Raw genomic sequence first — 25,725 nt, forward strand, 5'->3', positions numbered from 1 at the left:
CAGGTTTGCAAGAACTCCAAATCTCAGGGAGCTTATACTTCTAACATGTAATTGATTAAATTCACAGGGTGATCAAGTGGTCTGTAAGATATGCAAAGTAATTAGTTAGCGAGACAAGTACGTTTCTTAACCTGAACATGTTGGCACCAACATTTATTCACCCAAGCCTCCTCCTCAGGATTTATTGTCGGTTAACAGTAGTGGATCTAACCTAGCGTACCAGGTCAAATTCAACATTAATTGCATTGTCCGTAACACCCAAACTCAACTTGGTTTTCTGTCAGAGAATACTCAACTCCTGAACTCTGACAGAAATCTCGTGCAGCTCCGAACCTCAGCAAGATTATTGCTCGGACTATTGACTAGAAGTGCTGAACATTTCCTCTCCTTTTTGCTCGATGTCTTGCACCTCCTCACTTTCCTGGTCCACCTCGCTTCCAAAATTGGGTTGTTAAAGCATTTCCTCCTCTTGCACAGCGAACAACTTCAGAACATACCGATGATATGAAAGCATTGTGAACTGTCAGGGTGGTGTAGAACTTTTAAAGGACAAGTTGGCGGACAGATGGCAGAGCGATATGAAGTGATTCATTTTGGTCAGAATAACATGGAGAGGCAATATAAAATAAATGGTGCAATTATAAAGGGGGTGCAAAAGCAGAGGGAGCTGGGTGTATATGTGCACTGAAGGTGGACAGCTTGAGAGAGCAATTAATCAAGCAGATAGTATTCTAGGCTTTATTAATAGGGGCACAAAGTACACGAGCAATGAGGTTATGTTGAATTTGCTTCAATGATTCAATCTCAGCTGGAGTAACGTGCCACACTTCACAAAGGATGGGAATGCACTTTGGAGAGAGTGCAAAAAAGATGGTTCCAAAGATGAGGAACTTGGGGACTGTATTCACTGAAGAGAAGGCTAAGAGATTTGATACAAGTACTCAAATTCATGGGGCGATCTGGACAGAGTGGAGGGAGAGAAGCTGTTTCCACGGGTGGATAGATTGAGAACGAGAGTACCCAGATTTAAGGCGATTGACAAAAGAAGCTAGAGACACAGGGAGGAACTTTTTCTCTCAGCAAGTGGTTCGGGGCTGAAATGTACTGAAAGAGCATGGGGGAAGGCTGGTTCAATCCAGATGTTCAAGACGGAACTGCATTGTTATCTTAAAAGGAAGAATGTGCGGGATTATGGGGGGGGGGATGTTGTACTGAAGGAATTGCTCCTTCAGAAAGCTGGGGTAGAGGTGATAGGCCAGACAACCTCCTCCTTCCCTCGGTTAGACCACACTCAGAGCACTGTGCACATGAAATGTTAAGGGGTTAACATCCAATAAATCTCCTATGATCTTGGCCATTTGTAAAAAAAGTGAGCTCCTGCAAAAGTGCAAACGCAGCTGGTTGCTGTAAGATAAAACATTAAAAGAAAAAAGTTATTCTGAACTGCCACCCCGGCTTTGCAAAATAACAATTCCTCCTCGAGTAAACCGGTTTAGACGAGACTCGGTTGATACACACATGATCTGCTGTCCTTGTTTGAAGGAGATAACATTCGCTTTATGGGCAAAGCAGCGTCCCAAGATATATGGGAACGGTTGCTATCTCACACTCAAGCAATGGTGGATATGCAGTTTCGATGGGAACCGGGGGTGGGTTTTCAACATATTTATGGTTTTACTCACATACTGTCTTTGTACTTACTTCTGCTGTTGCTAAGCGCGTGATCTGGGGGTGAAGTTATACTGTGTGTATGTGACTATTTGCTGTAAAAAGAGTATAAAGGGAGAGACTGCACCCTGTTCGGACAGTATCGGTCGGCGAAGTTCAGCTCACTGTGCTGAGTTAGTAAAGCGATCCTCCAAAAGCTTGTACTTGCTTGAAAAATAAAGGACTGGGTTTTCTTATACAGATGTGTCTTGCTCTTGCATCAAGTACGTAAGGGTCTCTGAAAAACGAACCTGACACACAGTTCCAGTCTCCGTATCCCTCGGTTGGACCACACTGGGAGCACCGTGCACAGTTCCTGTCTCTGTATCCCTCGGTTGGACCACACTGGGAGCACCGTGCACAGTTCCTGTCACTGTATCCCTCGGTTGGACCACACTGGGAGCACCGTGCACAGTTCCAGTCTCCGTATCCCTCGGTTAGACCACACTGGGAGCACCGTGCACAGTTCCTGTCTCTGTATCCCTCGGTTAGACCACACTGGGAGCACCGTGCACAGTTCCTGTCTCTGTATCCCTCGGTTAGACCACACTGGGAGCACCGTGCACAGTTCCAGTCTCTGTATCCCTCGGTTAGACCACACTGGGAGCACCGTGCACAGTTCCAGTCTCCATATCCCTCGGTTGGACCACACTGGGAGCACCATGCACAGTTCCAGTCTCCGTATCCCTCGGTTAGACCACACTGGGAGCACCGTGCACAGTTCCAGTCTCCATATCCCTCGGTTGGACCACACTGGGAGCACCGTGCACAGTTCCTGTCTCTGTATCCCTTGGTTAGACCACACTGGGAGCACCGTGCACAGTTCCGGTCTCCGTATCCTTCGGTTAGACCACACTGGGAGCACTGTGCACAGTTCTGGTCTATGTATCCCTCAGTTAGACCACACTGGGAGCACAATGCACAGTTCCGGTCTCCCTATCCCTTGGTTCGACCACATTTGGGAGCACTGTGCACAGTTCTGGTCTCCCTATCCCTTGGTTCGACCACATTCGGGAGCACTGTGCACAGTTCTGGTCTCCCTATCCCTTGGTTCGACCACATTCGGGAGCACTGTGCACAGTTCTGGTCTCCCTATCCCTTGGTTAGACCACATTCGGGAGCACTGTGCACAGTTCTGGTCTCCCTATCCCTTGGTTCGACCACATTCGGGAGCACTGTGCACAGTTCTGGTCTCCCTATCCCTTGGTTCGACCACATTCGGGAGCACTGTGCACAGTTCTGGTCTCCCTATCCCTTGGTTCGACCACATTCGGGAGCACTGTGCACAGTTCTGGTCTCCCTATCCCTTGGTTCGACCACATTCGGGAGCACTGTGCACAGTTCTGGTCTCCCTATCCCTTGGTTCGACCACATTCGGGAGCACTGTGCACAGTTCTGGTCTCCCTATCCCTTGGTTCGACCACATTCGGGAGCACTGTGCACAGTTCTGGTCTGTGTATCCCTCGGTTAGACCACATTTGGGAGCACTGTGCACAGTTCTGGTCTCCCTATCCCTTGGTTAGACCACATTCGGGAGCACTGTGCACAGTTCTGGTCTGTGTATCCCTCAGTTAGACCACATTCGGGAGCACTGTGCACAGTTCTGGTCTGTGTATCCCTCGGTTAGACCACACTGGGCACTATCTTGTGCACAGTTCCAGTTAAGCCACCAGGAAAGATGGAACAGACTGGGTCTCAGATCTCTCGAAAAGAGAAGCTGAGATCTAAGACCAACAGAGTGCTTAAGATTATTTAAAAAGTTCAATGCAGCAGACAGATGTTTCCATTTATAGGCCTGGGGTCATCGTGCCACAGGCAGTGGCTCAAGGGGAACAGCAGAGGTAGGTTGTGGTGGCCATCACTTTAGGAACGACATTGGAAGATACCCCCTCCCGGGATCTGCTCTGGTATGAGGGCCTTCAGTTCACACAGAGAAGCTGCAAAATACCAGTTTTGTTTTCCATCACTTTATTTATAACCGTCATTGCTTCTCACAATTCTTTAAACAAGGCAGGGGAGACAAAACATGACTTTCAACTTTTCCGTTAAATATAAATTCTTTGCAACTATCGATTGGGGCATCTGACTGGACGCCAGCCCACTCCCACCTCCTGCCATCGCTGAGGCTGGTTTCCAATGGGGAACAAGCATCCTCTTGACCCTTCCTGACTCATGTCGCACACATGGTTACATTAAAACTCAGAACTTCCCCTCCTCTCCCACCACCAATAATGACATCTGGCGGGAGTCAGATTCGACCAATGCTGGATTCCCAAAGTCAGCGTTCCTGAGGAGTAGGCCAGAACTGTTAACCAAACCAATGAAGAATGAGAGAGGCGAGGTAGGCAGGAGAGGGGAGAGAGACAGAGTGTCCCCATGTGGGACGTGCACACACGCACACCGCCCAGCGGCTCAGGGCCTCTTCCCTGGACTGAGCAGAAGTCCCTACACGTGTGACCGCTGGTGTACGGACAGAGAGGAGGAGGTGGAGAAGGATTTTGCACACAGCACACACTGGAATGGTTTCTCCCCAGTGTGGATTCGGCGGTGGTTCAGGAGGCTGGAGGACTGGGTGAAAGCCTTGTCACAGGTCTCACACTTAAAGGGCTTCTCGCCAGTGTGGATGCGCTGGTGATTGAGGAGGGTGGAGAGTTGGGTGAAAGCCCGGTCGCACACCTCGCAGCGATGTGGCTTCTCACCCAGGTGGATGCGCTGATGATTCAGGAGGGTGGAGAGTTGGGTGAAAGCCCGGTCACACAGCTCACACTGGAAGGGCTTCTCCCCGGTGTGGGTGCGCTGGTGTTTCAGCACGTCAGACGACTGGTTGAAGCTGCGGCCACACGTCTGGCACTGGAAGGGCTTGTGACCAGCGTGAGTGCGGCGGTGGTTGGCTAGATTGACCGCCTGCCCGAAGGAGCGGCCGCATACTTCGCAAGGAAAGGTCTTCTCACCATCGTGAGAGCGCTGGTGTCGGGCCAGGTGCGAGGGATTGCTGAAACTCTTGAGGCAGACAGGACACTGGAAGGGTCTCTCGGCAGCATGGCTGTGCCGGTGGTTGAGCAGCTTAGAGGAGGTGCTAAAGGACTTTCCGCAGGTGGAGCAGCGGTAAGGCCGCTCGCCTGCGTGAACCCTGCGGTGCATGGCCAGCGAGGAGTCGTAGGCAAAGCGTTTGTGGCACACGTCACACTCATAGGGACGATCGCCAGCATGCGAGCGGCGGTGCACAGCCAGCTCTGCCGGGTCCGAGAAACCCTCGCGGCAGACATCACAGAGGAAGGGCCGGTCCCCGGCGTGCGTGCTCTGGTGGAGCAGCAGCTTGGAGGAGGTGCTAAAGGTCTCGTTGCAGACCTGGCAGCGGTGAGCTGTCTCCCGCTGGCTAGCTCTCCGCCGTTTGGCAGGAGTGGGGCTCTCTGATGGCGCAGGCTTGGCCTCGGTGTGGATACGCTGGTGGTTGAGCAGAATGGAGGACTGGGCGAAGGAGCGGTCGCAGTGCTCGCACTGAAAGGGCTTCTCCCCGGTGTGGGTGCGCTGGTGGGTCAGGAGGGTGGAGGACTGGGCAAAGGAGCGGTCGCAGTTGTCGCACTGAAAGGGCTTCTCCCCGGTGTGCGTGCGGTGGTGGTTGAGGAGGGTGGAGGACTGGGCAAAGGAGCGGTCACACAGCTCACACTGGAAGGGCTTCTCCCCGGTGTGTGTGCGCTGATGGTTCTGGAGGTCAGAAGCCTGGGCAAATGATTTGCTGCAGACCTGACAACAGTGTAGCTTCTCATCCAGGTGGATTCGCTCATGGACCAGGAACCAGGACAGCTGGCTGAAGGATTTATCGCACAGCGAGCAGCTGAAATACTTGTCTTTGGTCGTGGGCTCCGGTCTGGGACCAGCGGATTTTGTCCGGCTCTGGGGAACTGCAGCTGCTCCTGGGCTCTGGAGTGAACAACCTTCCTGAGCCCCGTCCGGCCAATCTACCTCTTCCTCCGAGTCCTGTCCCTGGGCCTCATCCTTAATCTCTCTCGATTCCATCTCCCCCTCCAAATCCTGCGATTCTACCTCATCCTCAACACAATCTAACCCCCCCTCACCCGCCAGCTCAGCTCCATCTGCGGATCCTATCTCATTCTTAGGGCTGCCCGAGCCTGCCTCAGCCTCCGAGGCGCAAGGTTGTTCATGCATTCGGTCAGGCGATTTGCACTCTCCCTCTGAGCCCAGTGAATCTTCCTTCAACTCTGAATGGCGACAGTCTGCTGTCTCCCCTGGGCTGTGGGGCGATGTAACCATGTCGATCACCTTCATTACGATGATCTGCGGAGCCAGCGGTCCCGGAGAGGAAGAATCACGCTTCTGGCCACGTCTGCCACAAGGAAATCTCTCTGGAGAGTTCCCTCCACAGCCCTTGCGCTCAATGCTGGCCTGCACTGAAGCTCTGTCCATATTCCTGCGCCTCCGCTGCCTCCAGTCAATGCTGCTGCAGAAATACAACAACAAGACGTTTTAGCCACCTTTCCCAGCCAGGTATCATTCCCGACACAGAACAATCCCGGCAATCACCCACTGGCTCATCCCATTAGTAACCCGCCACCATTAACCTGCCCTGCCAAGCAGAGACCCACAAACGTCCACATGTACTAAAACTACTCACAGCATCCCCAAATCCCTCGATTAGATTCCAGCCTGTAACTCACTCCCGGGTGCCTGTTATTCTATATATAAACCGCCCCGAACCCCTCGATTAGATTCCAGTCTGTAACTCACTCCCGGGTATCTGTTACTCTATATATAAACCACCCCGAACCCCTCGATTAGATTCCAGTCTGTAACTCACTCCCGGGTATCTGTTATTCTATATATAAACCACCCCGAACTCCTCGATTAGATTCCAGTCTGTAACTCACTCCCGGGTATCTGTTACTCTATATATAAACCACCCCGAACCCCTCGATTAGATTCCAGTCTGTAACTCACTCCCGGGTATCTGTTATTCTACATATAAACCACCCTGAACCCCTCGATTAGGTTCCAGTCTGTTACTCACTCCCGGGTATCTGTTATTCTATATATAAACCACCCTGAACCCCTCGATTAGATTCCAGTCTGTTACTCATTCCCGGGTATCTGTTATTCTATATATAAACCACCCTGAACCTCTCGATTAGATTCCAGTCTGTAACTCACTCCCGGGTATCTGTTATTCTATATATAAACCACCCTGAACCCCTCGATTAGATTCCAGTCTGTAACTCACTCCCGGGTATCAGTTATTCTGTATATAAACCACCCTGAACCCCTCGATTAGATTCCAGCCTGTAACTCACTCCCGGGTATCAGTTATTCTGTATATAAACCACCCTGAACCCCTCGATTAGACTCCAGTCTGTAACTCACTCCCGGGTATTTGTTATTCTATGTATAAACCACCCCGAAGCCCTCGATTAGATTCCAGTCTGTAACTCACTCCCGGGTATCTGTTATTCTATATATAAACCACCCCAAACCCCTCAATTAGATTCCAGTCTGTAACTCACTCCCGGGTATCTGTTATTCTATATATAAACCACCCCAAACCCCTCGATTAGATTCCAGTCTGTAACTCACTCCCGGGTATCTGTTATTCGATATATAAACCACCCTGAACCCCTCGATTAGATTCCAGTCTGTAACTCGCTCCCGGGTATCTGTTATTCGAAATATAAACCACCTTGAACCCCTCGATTAGATTCCAGTCTGTAACTCACTCCCGGGTATCTGTTATTCTATATATAAACCACCCCGAAGCCCTCGATTAGATTCCAGTCTGTAACTCACTCCCGGATATCTGTTATACTGTATATAAACCACCCTGAACCCCTCGATTAGATTCCAGTCTGTAACTCACTCCCGGGTATCTGTTATTCTATATATAAACCACCCCGAAGCCCTCGATTAGATTCCAGTCTGTAACTCACTCCCGGATATCTGTTATACTGTATATAAACCACCCTGAACCCCTCGATTAGATTCCAGCCTGTAACTCACTCCCGGGTATTTGTTATTCTATATATAAACCACCCCGAAGCCCTCGATTAGATTCCAGTCTGTAACTCACTCCGGGTATCTGTTATTCTACATATAAACCACCCCAAACCCCTCGATTAGATTCCAGTCTGTAACTCACTCCCGGGTATCTGTTATTCTATATATAAACCACCCTGAACCCCTCAATTAGATTCCAGTCTGTAACTCACTCCCGGTATCTGTTATTCTATATATAAAGCACCCCAAACCCCTCGATTAGATTCCAGTCTGTAACTCACTCCCGGGTATCTGTTATTCCATATATAAACTACCCTGAACCCCTCGATTAGATTCCAGTCTGTAACTCACTCCCGGGTATGTTATTCTATATATAAACCACCCCGAACCCCTCGATTAGATTGCAGTCTGTAACTCACTCCCGGGTATCAGTTATTCTATATATAAACCACCCTGAACCCCTCGATTAGATTCCAGTCTGTAACTCACTCCTGGGTATCTGTTATTCTATATATAAACCACCCCAAACCCCTGGATTGGATTCCAGTCTGTAACTCCCTCCTGGGAATATAGCTCTTATAAAATGCGGATAGTTTGAAGTACTTAAACATTCAATCGTCCCAAGGTGTCTTTGTGCAGTTGTTAATAATCCCAGACAAACACCCCATTTTAGAAACATAGAAAAACTACAGCACAAAACAGGCCCTTCGGCCCCACAAGTTGTGCCGAACATATCCCTACCTTTTAGGCCTACCTATAACCCTCCATCCTATTAAGCTCCATGTACTCATCCAGGAGTCTCTTAAAAGACCCTATTGAGTTTGCCTCCACCACCACTGACGGCAGCCGATTCCACTCGCCCACCATCATTTGTGTGAAAAACACAAATGCCCCTAACATTTCTCCTGTACCGACCCCCCAGCACCTTAAACCTGTGTCCTCTCATAGCAGCCATTTCCACCCTGGGAAAAAGCCTCTGAGAGTCCACCCGATCTATGCCTCTCAACATCTTATATACCTCTATTAGGTCTCCTCACATCCTACGTCTCTCCAAGGAGAAAAGATCGAGCTCCCTCAGCCTATCCTCAGAAGGCATGCCACTCAATCCAGGCAACATCCTTGTAAATGTCCTCTGCACCCTTTCAATCTTTTCCACATCCTTCCTGTCATGAGGCGACCAGAACTGAGCACAGTACTCCAAGTGGTGTCTGACGAAGGTCTTATATAGCTGCATCATCATCCCCGGACTCCTAAACTCAATCCCTCGATTGATAAAGGCCAGCACACCATACGCCTTCTTAACCACCTCCTCCACCTGCGGGGCCGATTTTAGAGTCCTATGGACCCGGACCCCAAGGTCCTTCTGATCCTCTACAGTACTAAGAGTCTTTCCCTTTATATTGTACTCCTTCATCCCATTTGACCTGCCAAAATGGACCACTACGCATTTATCTGGGTTGAAGTCTATCTGCCACTTCTCTGCCCAGTCTTGCATCCTATCTATGTCCCTCTGTAACTTCTGACATCCCTTCAGACTATCCACAACCCCACCAACCTTCGTGTCGTCGGCAAACTTACCAATCCATCCCTCCACTTCCTCATCCAGGTCATTTATGAAAATGACAAACAGCAAGGGTCCCCGAACAGATCCCTGGGGCACACCACTGGTGACCGACCTCCATTTAGAAAAAGACCCATCTATACCCACTCTCTGCCTCCTTTGGGCAAGCCAGTTCTGGATCCACAGGGCAGCAGCCCCTTGGATCCCATGCCCTCCCACTTTTTCTAGAAGCCTTGCATGGGGGACCTTATCGAACGCCTTGCTAAAATCCATATAAACCACATCTACCGCTTTCCCTTCGTCAATGCGTTCAGTCACATTTTCGAAGAACTCCACCAGGCTCGTAAGGCACGATCTGCCTTTGACAAAGCCATGCTGAGTATTCTTGAGCATACTAAACCTCTCTAAATGCTCATATATCCTGTCCCTCAGGATCTTCTCCATCAGTTTACCAACCACTGAGGTTAGACTCACCGGTCAGTAATATCCTGGGCTATCCCTATTCCCCTTCTTGAAAATAGGAACCACATCCGCAATCCTCCGGCACCTCTCCCGTCTCCATCGACGACGCAAAGATCATCGCCAGAGGCTCTGCAATCTCTTCCCTCGCCTCCCACAGTAACCTGGGGTACATCCCATCCGGACCCGGCGACTTATCTATCTTGATGCCATTTAAAGATTCCAGCACTGCCTCTTTGTTAAAGTCCACCGCAAGCCCGCAGTACATCCACCCAGGTCCTTCTCCTCTGTGAAAACTGAGGCAAAATACTCATTAAGCACCTCTGCCATTTCTACTGGTTCCGTACAGGATTATCAGGTAAATATGTTGATTTCTTGATTTCTCGAGGAATTCTTGATTTCTCGAGGAATTAAGGGCAATGGGGAGAGAGCGGGTAAATGGAGTTGAAATCAACCATGATTGAATGGTGGAGTGGACTCGATGGGCCGAATGGCCTTACTTCCGCTCCTATGTCTTATGGTCTTATGTGGGGGTAGGGCCTGGGTGGGATTGTGGTTGGTGCAGACTCGATGGGCCGAATGGCCTCCTTCTGCACTGTAGGGATTCTATGATTTCACCTTTTATCGGCCCTATTCCTTCACGTCTCATCCTTTTACTCTTCACATATTTATAGAACGCCTTAGGGTTTTCCTTAATCCTACCTGCCAAGGCCTTCTCGTGACCCCTTCTGGCTCTCCTAATTTCCTTCTTTAGTCCCTTCCTACAAGCCGTATACTCTTCTAAATCCCTATCTTCGCCAAGCTCTCTGAACCTTTTGGATGCTTTCCTTTTCTTCGCGACTAGTTCCCGCACAGCTTTCGTGCACCACGGTTCCTTTAACCTACCAACTCCTCCCTGTCTGCTCGGAACGTTGTCCTGTAGAACTCTATGTAGGGATTCACATTCTAATCAGTATTCTGTAACTTGATTTTTTGTGTCTCTGTGCACTGTTTGAGAGCACATTTCCACTCCATCTGACGAAGGAGCAGCGCTCAGAAAGCTTATGGTATTTGCTACCAAATAAACCTGTTGGACTTTAACCTGGTGTTGTGAGACTTCTTACTGTGGAACTCTAGACAGACATTCCTTGAAAAACTGCCACCTCTCTTCAGTACATTTTTCTGCTACCATGCCAACTTTCCCTGAGCACAGCCAGAATTGGAAGGTGGCCATTCAGCCCCTCTTGATCCTGTTCACTCTACCATTCGATACAATCTCACCTGCACTGCATTCTCTCCTCAATTCCCGCTGCTCCATCTCAAAAAGCCCCAGCAGCTGAGTACCCACAGCTCTCTGAGCTCGAGTAATCCCAAAATTCACCACAGCGAAGAAATGTCTCGTCTGAAAATGTACAACCTCTGCCCCTGTGGCACCCACAATCCACTCCCCTCGCCCCCAACCTGCAGCCAGGAGTGTCGGTGGGAAGGAAAAACAGCCTGTCAGTGGCAAATCTTTCAAAACAGCCTCTCGGATTTTGACCTTTTCAATGAGTTCACCTCCATTCTTCCAAACTCTCGAGAGTATGTGACAGATAAACAAGCCGCACCCAGCTGTGTTTGAGACTTGGCTTGTTGACAGCCAGGGACCATGCGGGATCAACCTCATTTGTTGTTTGTGGAATCTTGCTGTGCCGTCACACAGTAAAAGTTATGTCACACCAGGGCACACCCTGAGGGTGAGAGGGGGCGTCCCACTGGACCCTGGCTAACTCCCCATTCCCACTGCTGCTGTCCACTCTAACTGCCTCAGGCTGCACCAACCAATTCTCCCAATGACAGAGGCCATTCAGCCCACCATACCTTTACTGGCTCGTTGTCCCAGTTCAGCAGCTAACTCTATTTCCCACCCCTGCAATCCTTTCTTTCTTTTTATATCCGGCAGGATATAGGTCCCAAGCGCTGCTGCCTCACAGCGCCAGGGACCCGGGTTCGATTCCCGGCTTGGGTCACTGTCTGGGTGGAGTCTGCACCTTCTCCCCGTGTCTGCGTGGGTTTCCTCCCAGTCAGAAAGACGTGCTGGTTAGCTGGATTGGCCATGCTAACTTGCCCCTTTAGGGGACTATCTCGGGTAAACGCATGGGGTTACGGGGATAGGGCCTGGGTGGGATTGTAGTCAGTGCAGACTCGATGGGCTGAATGGCCTCTTTCTGCACTGCAGGAATTCGATAATTCTCATCCAAATAAATACCCTGTTTTGCAATGCCGGAACCTGCCGGGGCCCCACGCACTGGATAGTTCAATCCAAACCACTGGCTGTGATTGAATCCATCCCCTGCCTCTCCCTGTCTGTCTCTTTCAGGCCTGAGGCCTATCAGGGTGGGTGGCGATGGTGTGGGGGAGGGGCAGACCCTCACTTCCGGCTTCCAGAACCTTCCCCACTGCCACCGCCGTTATTTATTAATATCCGGGCCGGATCGGTTCCGCTCTATTGACCGAGGCCCGTTCACCCTCCCTCCGGTCAGCGGGACCAACCTGGCCTCGCGGCACCGAGCAACCTCCTTCCTCCCGCTCCGCGCCCTCCGCCGTCCGGGCGCCGACTGACGCCCCGGAGCCGGGGGGGGGGGGGGGGGGGCGGCCGAGGGTGGGGGCAGGGGCGGGGCGGGGGGCCGGCTACTTGGAAAACGACCAATGAGAAGACGGCCTGTCCCAACAGGCTGAAAGCGCCAGCCAATCAGGGTAGGGCTGGCCCCTGACTGACAGCCGTCGCGACCAACCAGGTGTCGGAACACCTGACTGATGGTCTCCCTAACCAATCAGATGCGGGATTGTTCCTGACGGACAGCCGCGCCGACCAATCGGATGCGAGCCCAGTGCTGACGGACAATTGCGGCGGCCATTCAGATGGCGAGCCTCCTGATTGACGGTTCCTCTGACCAATCATCTCGGAGCCCGCCTCCCTATCTGATCCGACTCCATTCCGCTCATGGACAGACGGCCAGTGAAACGGGGGCTCGTCCCAGGCTTGGATAAGCCCCCACGCCCCGCCCCCTGGCAATGCTAGCCCCGCCCCGTATTCGGGGTGTCTGTCAATCAGCGGCCGCTGGTGGCGCGCGGGGTGGCGGTTGTGGCGGTTGGTGTTTGAAAAGCGCGGGAAGTGGGGTGAGGCGGAGGAGGAGGGAATGGAGGGGCCAGCCTTTCCAACTAAACCCCTTAAAAATCAAAATATCAGCAATAACTACAAGCAGGGCTTGGGGGTGCGAGAGAAAAATACACTGGCTAATGTAAACCCTCACAATTAAATCAAGTCTCCTCATGAGGAGCTCAAGAACAAAAGGGATGGTGTTGGGAATTAATTTTCCCCTTTAATTAGTTTTATTTTTATTTATTATTGAACCCCATGCTTTGTTTTCAACCCCAGCGGAGAGGCTCCCTTGCAGTTAGCCAAGGTGCCCATTGGCATCCCCACCAACATGACTGACATGGCCAATGGCAAGTTGGTTCGGTGTTCACCTTCATCTGGTGTCTCAGCTGGAGGCTCTGAGAGGGCCTCAGAGTCCTTTCATTCAACAACGAGGCTCCCCGCTATCCCTCCTTCCTTCCCGTGGCGCTGGGAGGAGTGCAGCCAGACCAACATTTGTCAAGCACCAATCCCAAGGGGGAGGATGGATTGGGGTGGGGTTGTTTGGGGAAATAATAATCCTGGGGGTAGTGGGAGGTCCTGTAAAATGGCTGGGAAATAGAGGGAGGTAACACCCAGGGGAAAGAGTCCCAGGGAGGCTGAGAAGGGGTGACTGATGGAGGGGTAACTGAGGGGACAGAGTCTGACGGAGGGGGAAGGAGACTGGGGGAGAAGAGACTGAGGGATGGGCGACTGAGGGGAGAGAGTCTAAGAGGGGGGGGGGAACTGAGTGAGGGGAAGCCAAGGGGGGGAAGAGTTTGAGGGAATGGAGAGTGAGTGAGGGAGACCAAGGGAGGGGAAATCCACAATAAAAATAATTAATTGCGGGAGAGGCAACTTCAATGAGGCAAGAACCGAACTGGGTCAGTTAGGCTGGAATAAAGGTTTGGCAGGAAAAACTGTAAGGAGTCTCACACCGCCAGGTTAAAGTCCAACAGGTTTATTTGGTAGCAAACGCCACTAGCTTTCGGAGCGCTGCTCCTTCGTCAGATGGAGTGGAAATCAAAAACTGTAGCAGAACAACGGGCTACCAAAATGGTCCAGACACAGTCAAGGTATATTCCCTTCAAGGGCAAAATGTGGCAAACAAATCCAGAGCTCCGTGGATGGAAAAGGAGATCAAAATTAAGATAAGAAAAAAATGTGTGTATGACAAAGGTCAGGTCGAAAATACAGTTGAGAAATAAGAGGAAATCAGAAGGTTCAGAGGGAAGGTGGAAAAAGTACATGAGAGAAACAAAGAGAATTTAGGAGAAAAGTCTGGCAGCCAACATAAAAGCGAATCCCAAAGTACAGACACATAAATAGTAAAAGGAGTAGGGTCAATTTAGGGACCTAATAGGGGATTGACATATGGAGGCAGAGGGCATGCTGAAGTACTAAATGAATACTTTGCATCCGTCTTTGCCAAGAAGGTAGATGTTACCCAGGACTAGGTGACAAATGAAGAATCTCTGTCCCTAGAAGGGTTCAAATTTGATGAGGAAGTGTTGAATATACTGTGGGTACTGAAAGTTGACAAGACACCAGGACCAGATGAGAGGCATTGAAGAAAATAAGGGAACCATGGATGACAAGGGAAATTGTAAGCTTAGTGAAAAGGAAAAAATAAGCATATGATAAGTCTCGGCAACTAAAAACCGACAAAGCCCTTGAGGAGTATAGAGAAAGTAGGAAGGAAGTTAAATGTGGAATTAGGAGGGCTAAAAGGGGCCATGAAATGTCTCCAGCAAACAGGGTCAAGGAGAATCCCAAGGATTTTTATACATATATTAGCAAGAGGGTAGCAAGAGAAAGAGTAGGTCCACTCAAGGACAATGGAGGAAAGTTATGTGTGGAGCCACAGGAAGTGGGTGGGATCCTTAATGAGTACTTTGTATCGGTATTTACCAAGGAGAAGGACATGATGGATGTTAAGGTCAGGGATGGGTGTGTGAATGCTCTAGAGAATGTCAATATATCGAAGGAGGAAGCGTTGGGTATCTTAAATTGCATTAAGGTAGACAAGTCCCTGGGGCCAGATGGGATCGATTACAGGTTACTGCGGGAGGCAAGGGAAGAAATAGCTGGGGCCTTAACAGATATCTTCACATCCTCTTTGACCACAGGCGAGGTTCCAGAGGACTGGAGAGTAGCCAATGTTGTTCCCTTGTTTAAGAAAGAAAGCAGGGATAATCCAGAGAATTATAGGCTGGTGAGCCTGACGTCAGTGGTGGGGAAGTTTTTGGAGAAGATACTGAGGGACAGGATATGTGCACATTTGGAGGATAATGGACTAGTTAGTGACAGGCAGCATGGTTTTGTTTGGGGAAGGTCATGTCTCACCAACTTGATTGGGTTTTTTGAAGAGGTGACAAAGATAATTGATGAGGGGAGGGCTGTGGCATTGAGTACAAGAGTTGGGAAATCATGTTGCAGCTATATAAAACCTTGGTTAGGCTGCATTTGGAGTATTGCGTGCAGTTCCGGTCATTTCCAGAAGGATGTGGAAGCTTTGGAGAGAGTGCAGAGAAGGTTCACCAGGATATTGCCTAGTCTCGAAGGTGTTGGCTATGAGAAGAGGTTGAATAAACTAGGATTGTTTTCACTGGAAAAACGGAGGCTAAGGGTAAAGGGAGACCTGATAAAGGTCTACAAAATTATGAGAGGTATAAACAGGGTGGATAGTCAGAGGCTTTTCCCCAGGATGAAAATGCCAATTACAAGGCTGCACAGGTTCAAGGTGAGAGGGGAAAAGTTTAAGGGAGATGTGCGGGGTAAGTTTTTCACACAGAGAGTGGTGGGTGCCTGGAACGCGCTGCCAGAGGAGGTGGTGGAAGCAGGAACATTAGCAACATTTAAGAGGCATCTGGATGGCTACATGAATAGGGAGGGAATAGAGGGATACGGACTGGGTAAGGGCAGAAGGTATTTTTTTCATTTAGTTAGGGCATCATGATTGGTACAGGCTTGGAGGGCCGAAGAGCCTGTTCCTGTGCTGGACTTTTCATTGTTCTTTGTAATGAGAATGGAAATTACAGGGGTTGGGAGTGGGGCTGGCCAAATTCGTCCACTCTTCTCTAGACTCGGGGGAGGTGCTAGAAGACTTGTCAATTGCGAAGGTTATGCTCTTGTTGTTAGAAAACCAAAGGTGGTTTTAAGGGATTTGTATGGGTAAACATTAGAAATAGGCAGTGTTTTAGGTAGACTAAATTTCATGTGTCTTTGCCTGGAAGGGAGTTGTAGTTAGATTTCATGCTGAAGAAAAATGTTTGTCTGTGTGGGGGTTAGTTTCAGCTCCAGCTGAGATACTATTATGTTTAGAGAGCTACGGTGTGAAGAAAGATAGTTGCTAAGCAACTAGAGGGGCTCTAAGGGGAGCAGCAATTTTCATTGTTTTTTACTTTCAGCTAGAGTTGGCTGGAGACAGACAATGGAGTAATAACGATCTCTCTCATCTCTGCTGGGGGAAAAGAGGAAATTACTCTTTTAGATTTGCTGTAAGAAAAACCCTCCAATAGAGTATTGGTTCAGAAAGCCAGAGCCAAAGATCCAAAGAGCAACTAGTTAAGAAGCTAGAGAAAAAAAGAAAAGTTTCCAGAATGTGTGGAGTTAAAGAGAACTAAGAGAAAACTGGGAAATAGAACAGGATTCCCTTCAGGGACACCAGACAAAACTGAGGAGAAATCGATTGGTGAGGATACTAGCAAAAGGTTTTCTATTCTAAAGTTTGAAATGTTACTATTGTCCATAAACAAACTATAAAGTATTGGCTTGATATCAGTATTGGTGTAACAGTGAAAATCCGAAAAGGGTTAATCCAAAACCCTGGTATATGCCTATTGCTAAAAGTGGAGTGGAAGCTCTGGTCAAACAGGTCTTTTGGAAAATGTGAACTGGATTTTGGAGTGCGCTAAGTGAACGTATTGTGAAGAGAGATGATTTTAAATCGTATTTTGGGCGTAGAGTTTAGAAACTCTGACATGACAATCATTTGGGGGGGCAGAGATTCTGAGGAGAAATCTGCAAACTGAGACTGTGTACTAATGAGACTATTGTAGCTTCGAATGTACTTTGTCATCCGTGCTAACCTTAAAAGCTGTGAGTAATTGTTAAGCTAAAGGAGGAGTAAATGTACATTGTATATAATCCATTTTTCATGTTTAATAATTTATTTTGTCGTTAAAACTAATTAGTGGTCCCATGCCTCTGTTCCTCCACATTTGATTTAACAAAAAGTTGCAGTCTTTTGAGCCAGGGTTCCATCCTGGGATCTTCCCATACAGTTATAACGTCAACTGGGATCATAACACTTGTTTAAAAAAGGTTTTAAGCCTCAGCAATTACAGACCAGTCAGTTTAATATCAGTGCTGAACAAGCTTCCAGAAACAATCATTCAGGATAGAATTAGTAGTCATATGGAAAATTGTGGGTGGATTAGGAAGAGCCAGTCCCTTTCTAAAGGGGAAATCATGTTCATAGAGTCATAGAAGTTTACAGCATGGAAACAGGCCCTTCGGCCCAACTTGTCCATGCTGCCCTTTTCAAAAAAAAACTCCTAAGCTAATCCCAATTGCCCGCATTTGGCCCATATCCCTCTATACCCATCGTACCCATGTAACTGTCTAAATGCTTTTTAAAAGACAAAATTGTACCTGCCTCTACTACTACCTCTGACAGCTTGTTCCAGATGCTCACCACTTTCTGTGTGAAAGAATTGCCCCTCTGGACACTTTTGTATCTCTCCCCTCTCACCTTAAACCTTTGCCCTCTAGTTTTAGACTCCCCTACCTTTGGGAAAAGATATTGACTATCAAGCTGATCTACTCCTCTCATTATTTTATAGACCTCTATAAGATCACCCCTCAGCGTCCTACGCTCCAGAGAAAAAAGTCCCAGTCTATCCAGCCTCTCCTTATAACTCAATCCATCAAGTCCTGGTAGCATCCTAGTAAATCTTTTCTGCACTCTTTCTAGTTTAATAATATCCTTTCTATAATAGGGTGACCAGAATTGCACACGGTATTCCAAATGTGGCCTTACCAATGTCTTGTACAACTTCAACAAGACGTCCCAACTCCTGTATTCAATGTTCTGACCAATGAAACCAAGCATGCCAAATGCCTTCTTCACCACTCTGTCCACCTGTGACTCCAACTCCATGTTTAACTAGCTTGGCTGGAGTCGCAGAGGGTGGATGAGGGGAATGCTGTTGATGTGGTGTACATGGACTTTCAGAAGGCATTCGATACAGTGCCACACAACAGACTTGTGAGAAAGGTTTTTGCTCATGGAATAAAAGGAACAGCAGCAACTTGGGTACAACATTGGCTGAATAACGGGGCAGAGAGTAATGGTCAATGGATATTTTTTGGGCTAGAGGAAGGTTTGAACTGGTGTTCCCCAGGTGTTGGTATTGGGACCCTTTCCCTGATATATAATAATCTAGATCTTGGTGTGCAGGGGAGAATTTAAAAATTGGTGGATGACACAAAACTTGGAATTGTTGTAAAGTGTGGGCAGAACAGTGTGGAATTTCTGAAGGACAGAGACAAGTTGGTGGAGTGGCGGATACGGGGCCAATGAATGTGAGGAAGTGATGCATTTTGGTGGGAAGAACATGGAGAGACAACACAAAATAAGGGGTAAAATCCTTAAAGGGGCAGGAGCAGAGGCTGCTAGGTGTATATGTGGATTGATCACTGAAGGTGGCTGGACAGCTGGAGGGAGCAGTTAATAAAACAGTGAGTATTTTGACTGTATTAATAGGGGCACAGAGTACAAGAGCAAGAAGGTTATGCTGAACTTATACAAGACACTAGTTAGACCACAGCTGGAATATTGTGTACCACACGATAGGAAGGATGTGAATGCATTGGAGAGAGAGCAGAAGAGGTTTCCAAGAATGGTTCCAGGCAGGGATGAGAAACTTCAGTGATGAGGACAGATTGGAGAGGTTAGGACTGTTCTTGAAGAGCAGAAGGCTAAGAGGAGATTTGATTGAGATTCCACTGGACAGAGAAGAGGCAGAAACTGTTCCTGCTCATAAAAGGATCGAGAATAGGAGAGCACAGATTTAAAGTGATTTGCAAAAGAAGCAAATGTGATGTGAGAAATTCTTTTCCACGCAGCGAGTGGTTAGGTTCTGGAATGTTGCACCTGGCAGTGTGGGGGCAGATTCAATCAAAGCATTCAAGAGGGCATTAGATGATTATTTGGATTGAAACGATGTGTAGGGGTACGGGGAAAAGGCAGGAGAATGCCACTAAGTCATGATGTTCGTTTGGAGAGCCGATGCAGACAAGATGGGCTGAATGGCCACCTTCTGGCACCATAACAATTCTGTGATTGTGTCCAGTCACATATTGCTTCCTAACCCTTTTCAAATTAATGTTGTCAGGGCAGCAGTTAGCAGGATGACCCATGTTTCAAGGTAAACGAGAGAGCTGCAAGCAGGCAAAAGACTGAGTGAGTATGTACACAGTACCAGCAACACATAGAGTACTGATTTGATTTGATTTGATTTATTATTGTCACTTGTATTAACGTAGAGTGAAAAGTATTATTTCTTGCGCACTGTACAGACAAAGCATACCATTCATAGAGAAAGAAATGAGAGAGTGCAGAATGTAGTGTTACAGTCATAGCTAGGGTGTATAGAAAGATCAACTTAATACAAGGTAGGTCCATTCAAAAGTCTGACAGCAGCAGGGAAGAAGCTGTTCTTGAGTCGGTTGGTACGTGACCTCAGACTTTTGTATCTTTTTCCCGACGGAAGAAAGTGGAAGAGAGAATGTCCGGGGTGCGTGGGATCCTTAATTATGCTGGCTGCTTTGCTGAGGCAGCGGGAAATGTAGACAGAGTCAATGGATGGGAGGCTGGTTTGCGTGATTGATTGGGCTACATACATTCACGACCTTTTGTAGTTTCTTGCAATCTTGGGCAGAGCAGGAGCCATACCAAGCTGTGATACAACCAGAAAGAATGCTTTCTATGGTGCATCTGTAAAAGTTGGTGAGAGTCGTAGCTGACATGCCAAATTTCCTTAGCCTCCTTAGAAAGTAGAGGCGTTGGTGGGCTTTCTTAACTATAGTGCCAGCATGGGGGGACCAGGACAGGTTGTTGGTGATCTGGACACCTAAAAACTTGAAGCTCTCGACCCTTTCTACTTCGTTCCCATTGATGTAGACAGGGGCATGTTCTCCTTTATGTTTCCTGGAGTCGATGACAATCTCCTTCGTTTTATTGACATTGAGGGAGAGATTATTGTTGCTGCACCAGTTCCCAGTTCACCAGATTCTCGATCTCATTCCTGTTCTCTGTCTCGTCATTGTCTGAGATCTGACCCACTACGGTGGTGTCGTCAGCAAACTTGAAAATCGAATTGGAGGGGAATTTGGCCGCACAGTCATAGGTGTACAAGGAGTATAGTAGGGGGCTGAGAACACAGCTCTGTGGGGCATTGGTGTTGAGGATGATCGTGGAGGAGATGTTGTTGCCTATCCTTACTGATTGTGGTCTGTGAGTTAGGAAGTTCAGGATCCAGTCGCAGAGGGATGTGCCGAGGCCCAGGCCACGGAGTTTGGAGATGAGTTTTGTGGGAATAATGGTGTTGAAGGCTGAGCTGTAGTCAATAAATAGGAATCTGACACAGGTGTCCTTGTTATCTAGGTGTTCCAGGGTTGAGTGCAGGGCCAGGGAGATGGCATCTGCTTTGGACCTGTTGCGGCGGTAGGCAAACTGTAGTGGATTCAGGTGGTCTGGGAGGCTGGAATTGATTCGTGCCGTGACTAACCTTGCGAAGCACTTCATGATGATGGATGTCAGAGCCACCGGCCGATAGTCATTAAGGCTGCTTGGTTTTTCTGTGGTACCAGGATGATGGTCGTCTTCTTGAAGCAGATAGGAACCTCATTGTTGTAAAGAGAGGTTGAAGATGTCTGCGAATACTCCCGCCAGCTGATCCAACTGGGGTCACTTTGTGAGGGAGGAGGGAAAGTACATAATATTGCCACCTCTTGCATGGCTATATTGAGTGTACACTGTACTGGGGAAGAAAGTGATCTCTCTGTACAAACATTGGGAGAATGATGGCCTGGATTATGGTGCTCAAATCCACAAGTGTACACATCCACCACCGACAGTGCAGCACTCCCTCAGTACTGGCACCGGGGAGAGTGTCAGCCTGGATTATGGAGTTCAAATCCTAGAGTATATACATCTATCTCCGACAGTGCGGCACTCCCTCAGTACTGGCACCGGGGGGAGTGTCATCCAGGAATATTAGATTAGTCTCTGTTGTGAGATAAGAACATAAGAACATAAGAAATAGGAGCAGGAGTAGGCCATCTAGCCCCTCGAGCCTGCCCCGCCATTCAATGAGATCATGGCTGATCTGAAGTGGATCAGTTCCACTTCCCCGCCTGATCACTATAACCTCTAATTCCCTTACTGATCAGGAATCCATCTATCCGTGACTTAAACATATTCAACGAGGAAGCCTCCACCACTTCAATGGGCAGAGAATTCCAGAGATTCACCACCCTCTGAGAGAAGAAGTTCCTCCTCAACTCTGTCCTAAACTGACCCCCCTTTATTTTGAGGCTGTGCCCTCTAGTTCTAGTTTCCTTTCTAAGTGGAAAGAATCTCTCCACCTCGACCCTATCCAGCCCCTTCATTATCTTATAGGTCTCTATAAGATCCCCCCTCAGCCTTCTAAATTCCAACGAGTACAAACCCAATCTGCTCAGTCTCTCCTCATAATCAACACCCCTCATCTCTGGTATCAACCTGGTGAACCTTCTCTGCACTCCCTCCAAGACCAATATATCCTTCCGCAAGTAAGGGGACCAATACTGCACACAGTATTCCAGCTGTGGCCTCACCAATGCCCTGTACAGATGCAGCAAGACATCTCTGCTTTTATATTCTATCCCCCTTGCAATATGGGCCAACATCCCATTTGCCTTCTTGATCACCTGTTGCACCTGCAGACTGGGTTTTTGCGTCTCATGCACAAGGACCCCCAGGTCCCTTTGCACAGTAGCATGTTGTAATTTTTTTCCATTTAGATAATAATCCAATTTGCTATTATTTCCTCCAAATTGAATAACTTCGCATTTGTCAACGTTATACTCCATCTGCCAGATCCTCGCCCACTCACTCAGCCTGTCCAAATCTCCCTGCAGACTTTCTACGCCCTCCACACGATTCACTTTTCCACTTATCTTTGTGTCGTCTGCAAACTTTGTTACCCTACACTCAGTCCCCTCCTCCAGATCATCTATATAAATGGTAAATAGTTGAGGCCCCAGTACCGATCCCTGTGGCACGCCACTAGTTACCATCTGCCAACCAGAAAAGCACCCATTTATTCCGACTCTCTGCTTCCTGTCGGATAGCCAATCCCCAATCCACGCTAACACCCTACCCCCAACTCCGTGTGATCCAATCTTCTTCAGCAACCTTTTGTGAGGCACCTTATCAAACGCCTTTTGGAAATCCAAAAACACCGCATCCACCGGTTCCCCTCCGTCAACCGCACTAGTCACATCTTCATAAAAATCCAACAAGTTCGTCAAGCACGACTTTCCCCTCACGAATCCATGCTGCGTCTGCTTAATCGAACCATTCTTCTCCAGATGGCCTGCTATTTCTTCTTTAATGATGGATTCCAGCATTACAAAGAGATTGTTGTGAATTGAGAAACTCTCTGACTCGGGAGATGTGTGGCTACCTCCCACTGATGCAGGGTTTTCCTACACGTCTGGCTAGGCGGGATCTGGGATGGAAACATGGCGTGAGGTGGGGGCGATGTGGAGTCAGGGATCAAGTGCAGAATGAATAAGAAACTGACTACAGAACAGTCACTCAGTTGTCGGTGGGTGGCTGCCCCTTCTACTCAATTCTCATGGGACAAAGCCCTCATCTCAGCAATCAGCCTGGTGAACCTTTGTTGCACTTTTCGGCAACGATATTGAACCTTGACATCAAAGCCAGCAGGGAAGTGATTGGCTGGTGACTGGAAAGTAGTTTTTCTTTTTTTTCTCTTGGCATTGTAGTTGTTTATGTAAGTTAACTTAAGGGTTAAGTCATGGCAGGAGATCTCAGACCCGCGTCATGCTCGATGTGGGAATTCAGGGACCCTTCCGGTGTCCCTGGCTCCTTCACGTGCAAGAAGTGCGTCCAACTGCAGCTCCTGTTAGACCACTTGACGGCTCTGGAGCTGCGGCTGAGGAAGTTGTGGATAGCACGTTCAGTGAGTTGGTCACATCGCTGATAACACTTACTGAGGGAGACGGGGAATGGGTGACCACCAGACAGAGGAAGAGTAGGAAGGCAGTGTAGGGGTCCCCTGCAGTCATCTCCCTCCAAAACAGATTTACCGTTTTGGATACTGTTGGGGGAGATGGCTCACCAGGGGAAGGTGGCAGTAGCCAGGTTCATGGCACCGTGGCTGGCTCTGCTGCACAGGAGGCAGGAAAAAGAGTGGCAGAGCTATAGTGATAGGGGACTCAATTGCAAGGGGAATAAACAGGGGTTTCTGCAGATGCAACAAGACTCCAGGATTACAATGAACAAAGAACAATACAGCACAGGAACAGGCCCTTCGGCCCTCCAAGCCCGCGCCGCTCCCTGGTCCAAACTAGACCATTCTTTTGTATCCCTCCATTCCCACTCCGTTCATGTGGCTATCTAGATAAGTCTTAAACGTTCCCAGTGTGTCCGCCTCCACCACCTTGCCCGGCAGCGCATTCCAGGCCCCCACCACCCTCTGTGTAAAATATGTCCTTCTGATATCCGTGTTAAACCTCCCCCCCCTCACCTTGAACCTATGACCCCTCGTGAACGTCACCACCGACCTGGGGAAAAGCTTCCCACCGTTCACCCTATCTATGCCTTTCATAATTTTGTACACCTCTATTAGGTGACCCCTCATCCTCCGTCTTTCCAGGGAGAACAAGCCCAGTTTACCCAATCTCTCCTTATAACTAAGCCCCTCCATACCAGACAACATCCTGGTAAACCTTCTCTGCACTCTCTCTAAGGCCTCCACGTCCTTCTGGTAGTGTGGCGACCAGAACTGGACGCAGTATTCCAAATGCGGCCGAACCAACGTTCTATACAACTGCAACATCAGACCCCAACTTTTATACTCTGTGCCCCGTCCTATAAAGGCAAGCATGCCATATGTATGTTGCCTCCCTGGTGCAAGGGTCAAGGATATCTCAGAGTGGCTGCAGGGCATTCTGGAGGGGGAGGGTGAACTGCCATCTGTGTCGTGGTGCATATAGACACCAACAATATAGGTAAAAAACGGGATGAGGTCCTACAAGCTGAATTTAGGGAGTTCGGCGTTAAACCGAAAAGTAGGGCCTCAAAGGTAATCGTCTCAGGATTGCTACCAGTTCCATGTGCTAGTCAGAGTAGGAATGTCAGGTAGTTAAGATGAATATGTGGCTTGAGGGATGATGCAAGAGGGAGGGATTCAAATTCCTTGGACATTGGAACCGGTTCTGGGGGAGGTGGGACCAGTACAAATCAGATGGTCTGCACCTGGGCAGGACTGGAACCAATGTCCTCGGGGGAGTGTTTGCTCGTGCTGTTGGGGAGGGTTTAAACTAATGTGGTAGCAAAATGGGAATCGATACAGGAAGTCAGAAGGAAGTAAAGTGGGGACAGAAACAAAAGGCAGTGAAGGGAAAAGTGGAAGGCAGAGAAACTAAAGGCAGAAATCATAAAGGACCCGAGTACAGAGAACAGAGACTGTAGAGAACTCAGTGAATAAGTCCAATAAGGCTAAGAGAAATAAAACACAGGGAGAGTGTACAAAACATGACAGGACAGATGGTCTGAGGTGTGTTTGCTTTAACGCAAGGAGTATCACAGGTAAGGCAGATGAATTTAAAGCTTGGATCACTACATGGAACTATGATGTTGTGGCAACTACGGAGACTTGGATGAAAGAAGGGCAGGACAGGCAGCTTAACATTCCAGGATTTAGATGCTTCAGGCGAGATACAGAGGTGACAAAAGAGGTGATGAGAGAGAATGTCACAGCTATACAGGGGGAGGACACCTTGGGGATCATGCAGTGCGGTCATATGGGTAGAACTCAGGAACAGGAGCAGTGCAATCACACCGTTGGAGTTGTACTACAGTCCTCCCAACAGCCAGCATGAAATGGAGGAACTGATATGTCAGCAGATTTTGGGAAGATTAAGGAAAATCCCAAAGCTTTTCATGTGTATATAAGGAGGGAGAGGGTAGCGAAGGAAAGGGTGGGTTCACTCAAAGACTGGAGGGAATTTGTGCGTGGAGCCGGATGAGGTGAGTGAGGTCCTTAATGAGTACTTTGCATCAGTATTCACAAAGGAGAAGGATGTGGTGAGTGTAGAAAGGAGGATGTTGACATTCTAGGAAATGCTGAGATAAAAAGGGAGAAGTTATTGGAGGTCTTGAAAAACATTAAGGTGGACAAGTCCCCAGGGCCAGATAGGATCTATCCCAGAATATCGAGAGAGGCGAGGAAAGAAATTGCTGAGGCCTTGACCAAAATCTTTGTATCCTCTTTAGCCACAGGCGAGGTGCCAGAGGATTGAGAATAGCTAACATTGTTCCTCTGTTTAAGAAGGGCAGAAGAGACAATCTGGGAAATTACAGGCCTGTGAGCCTCACATCAGTGGTGGGGAAATTATTGGAGAAGATTCTTAGGGACAGGATGTACTCACATCTGGAAGAGAATAGGCTTATTAGTGATAGGCAGCATGGTTTTGTGAAGGGGAGGTCGTGTCTCACAAACCTGGTTGAGTCCTTTGAGGAAGTGACAAGAAACATTGACCAGGGCAGTAGGTGTTG

The 25,725-nt window shown here is 48.5% G+C and overlaps 1 protein-coding gene across 1 annotated transcript in view; it reads right to left on the minus strand.

Annotated features, from left to right (window-relative positions):
- Nucleotides 1–3,658: 3,658 nt before the first annotated feature.
- Nucleotides 3,659–25,725, minus strand: part of LOC144485989 (uncharacterized) — an 87,155-nt gene continuing 65,088 nt past the window's right edge. Inside the window, exons 8-9 of the mRNA XM_078204087.1 lie at nucleotides 9,746–9,915; nucleotides 3,659–6,166 (exon numbers count right to left, since the gene is read on the minus strand). Coding sequence (XP_078060213.1) covers nucleotides 4,153–6,166; nucleotides 9,746–9,915 — 2,184 coding nt within the window. The 3' untranslated portion in view covers nucleotides 3,659–4,152. The remainder of the gene's footprint in view (nucleotides 6,167–9,745; nucleotides 9,916–25,725) is intronic.

Source organism: Mustelus asterias, unplaced genomic scaffold (genome assembly GCF_964213995.1).
Source record: "Mustelus asterias unplaced genomic scaffold, sMusAst1.hap1.1 HAP1_SCAFFOLD_261, whole genome shotgun sequence".
Lineage (NCBI taxonomy): Eukaryota > Metazoa > Chordata > Chondrichthyes > Carcharhiniformes > Triakidae > Mustelus > Mustelus asterias.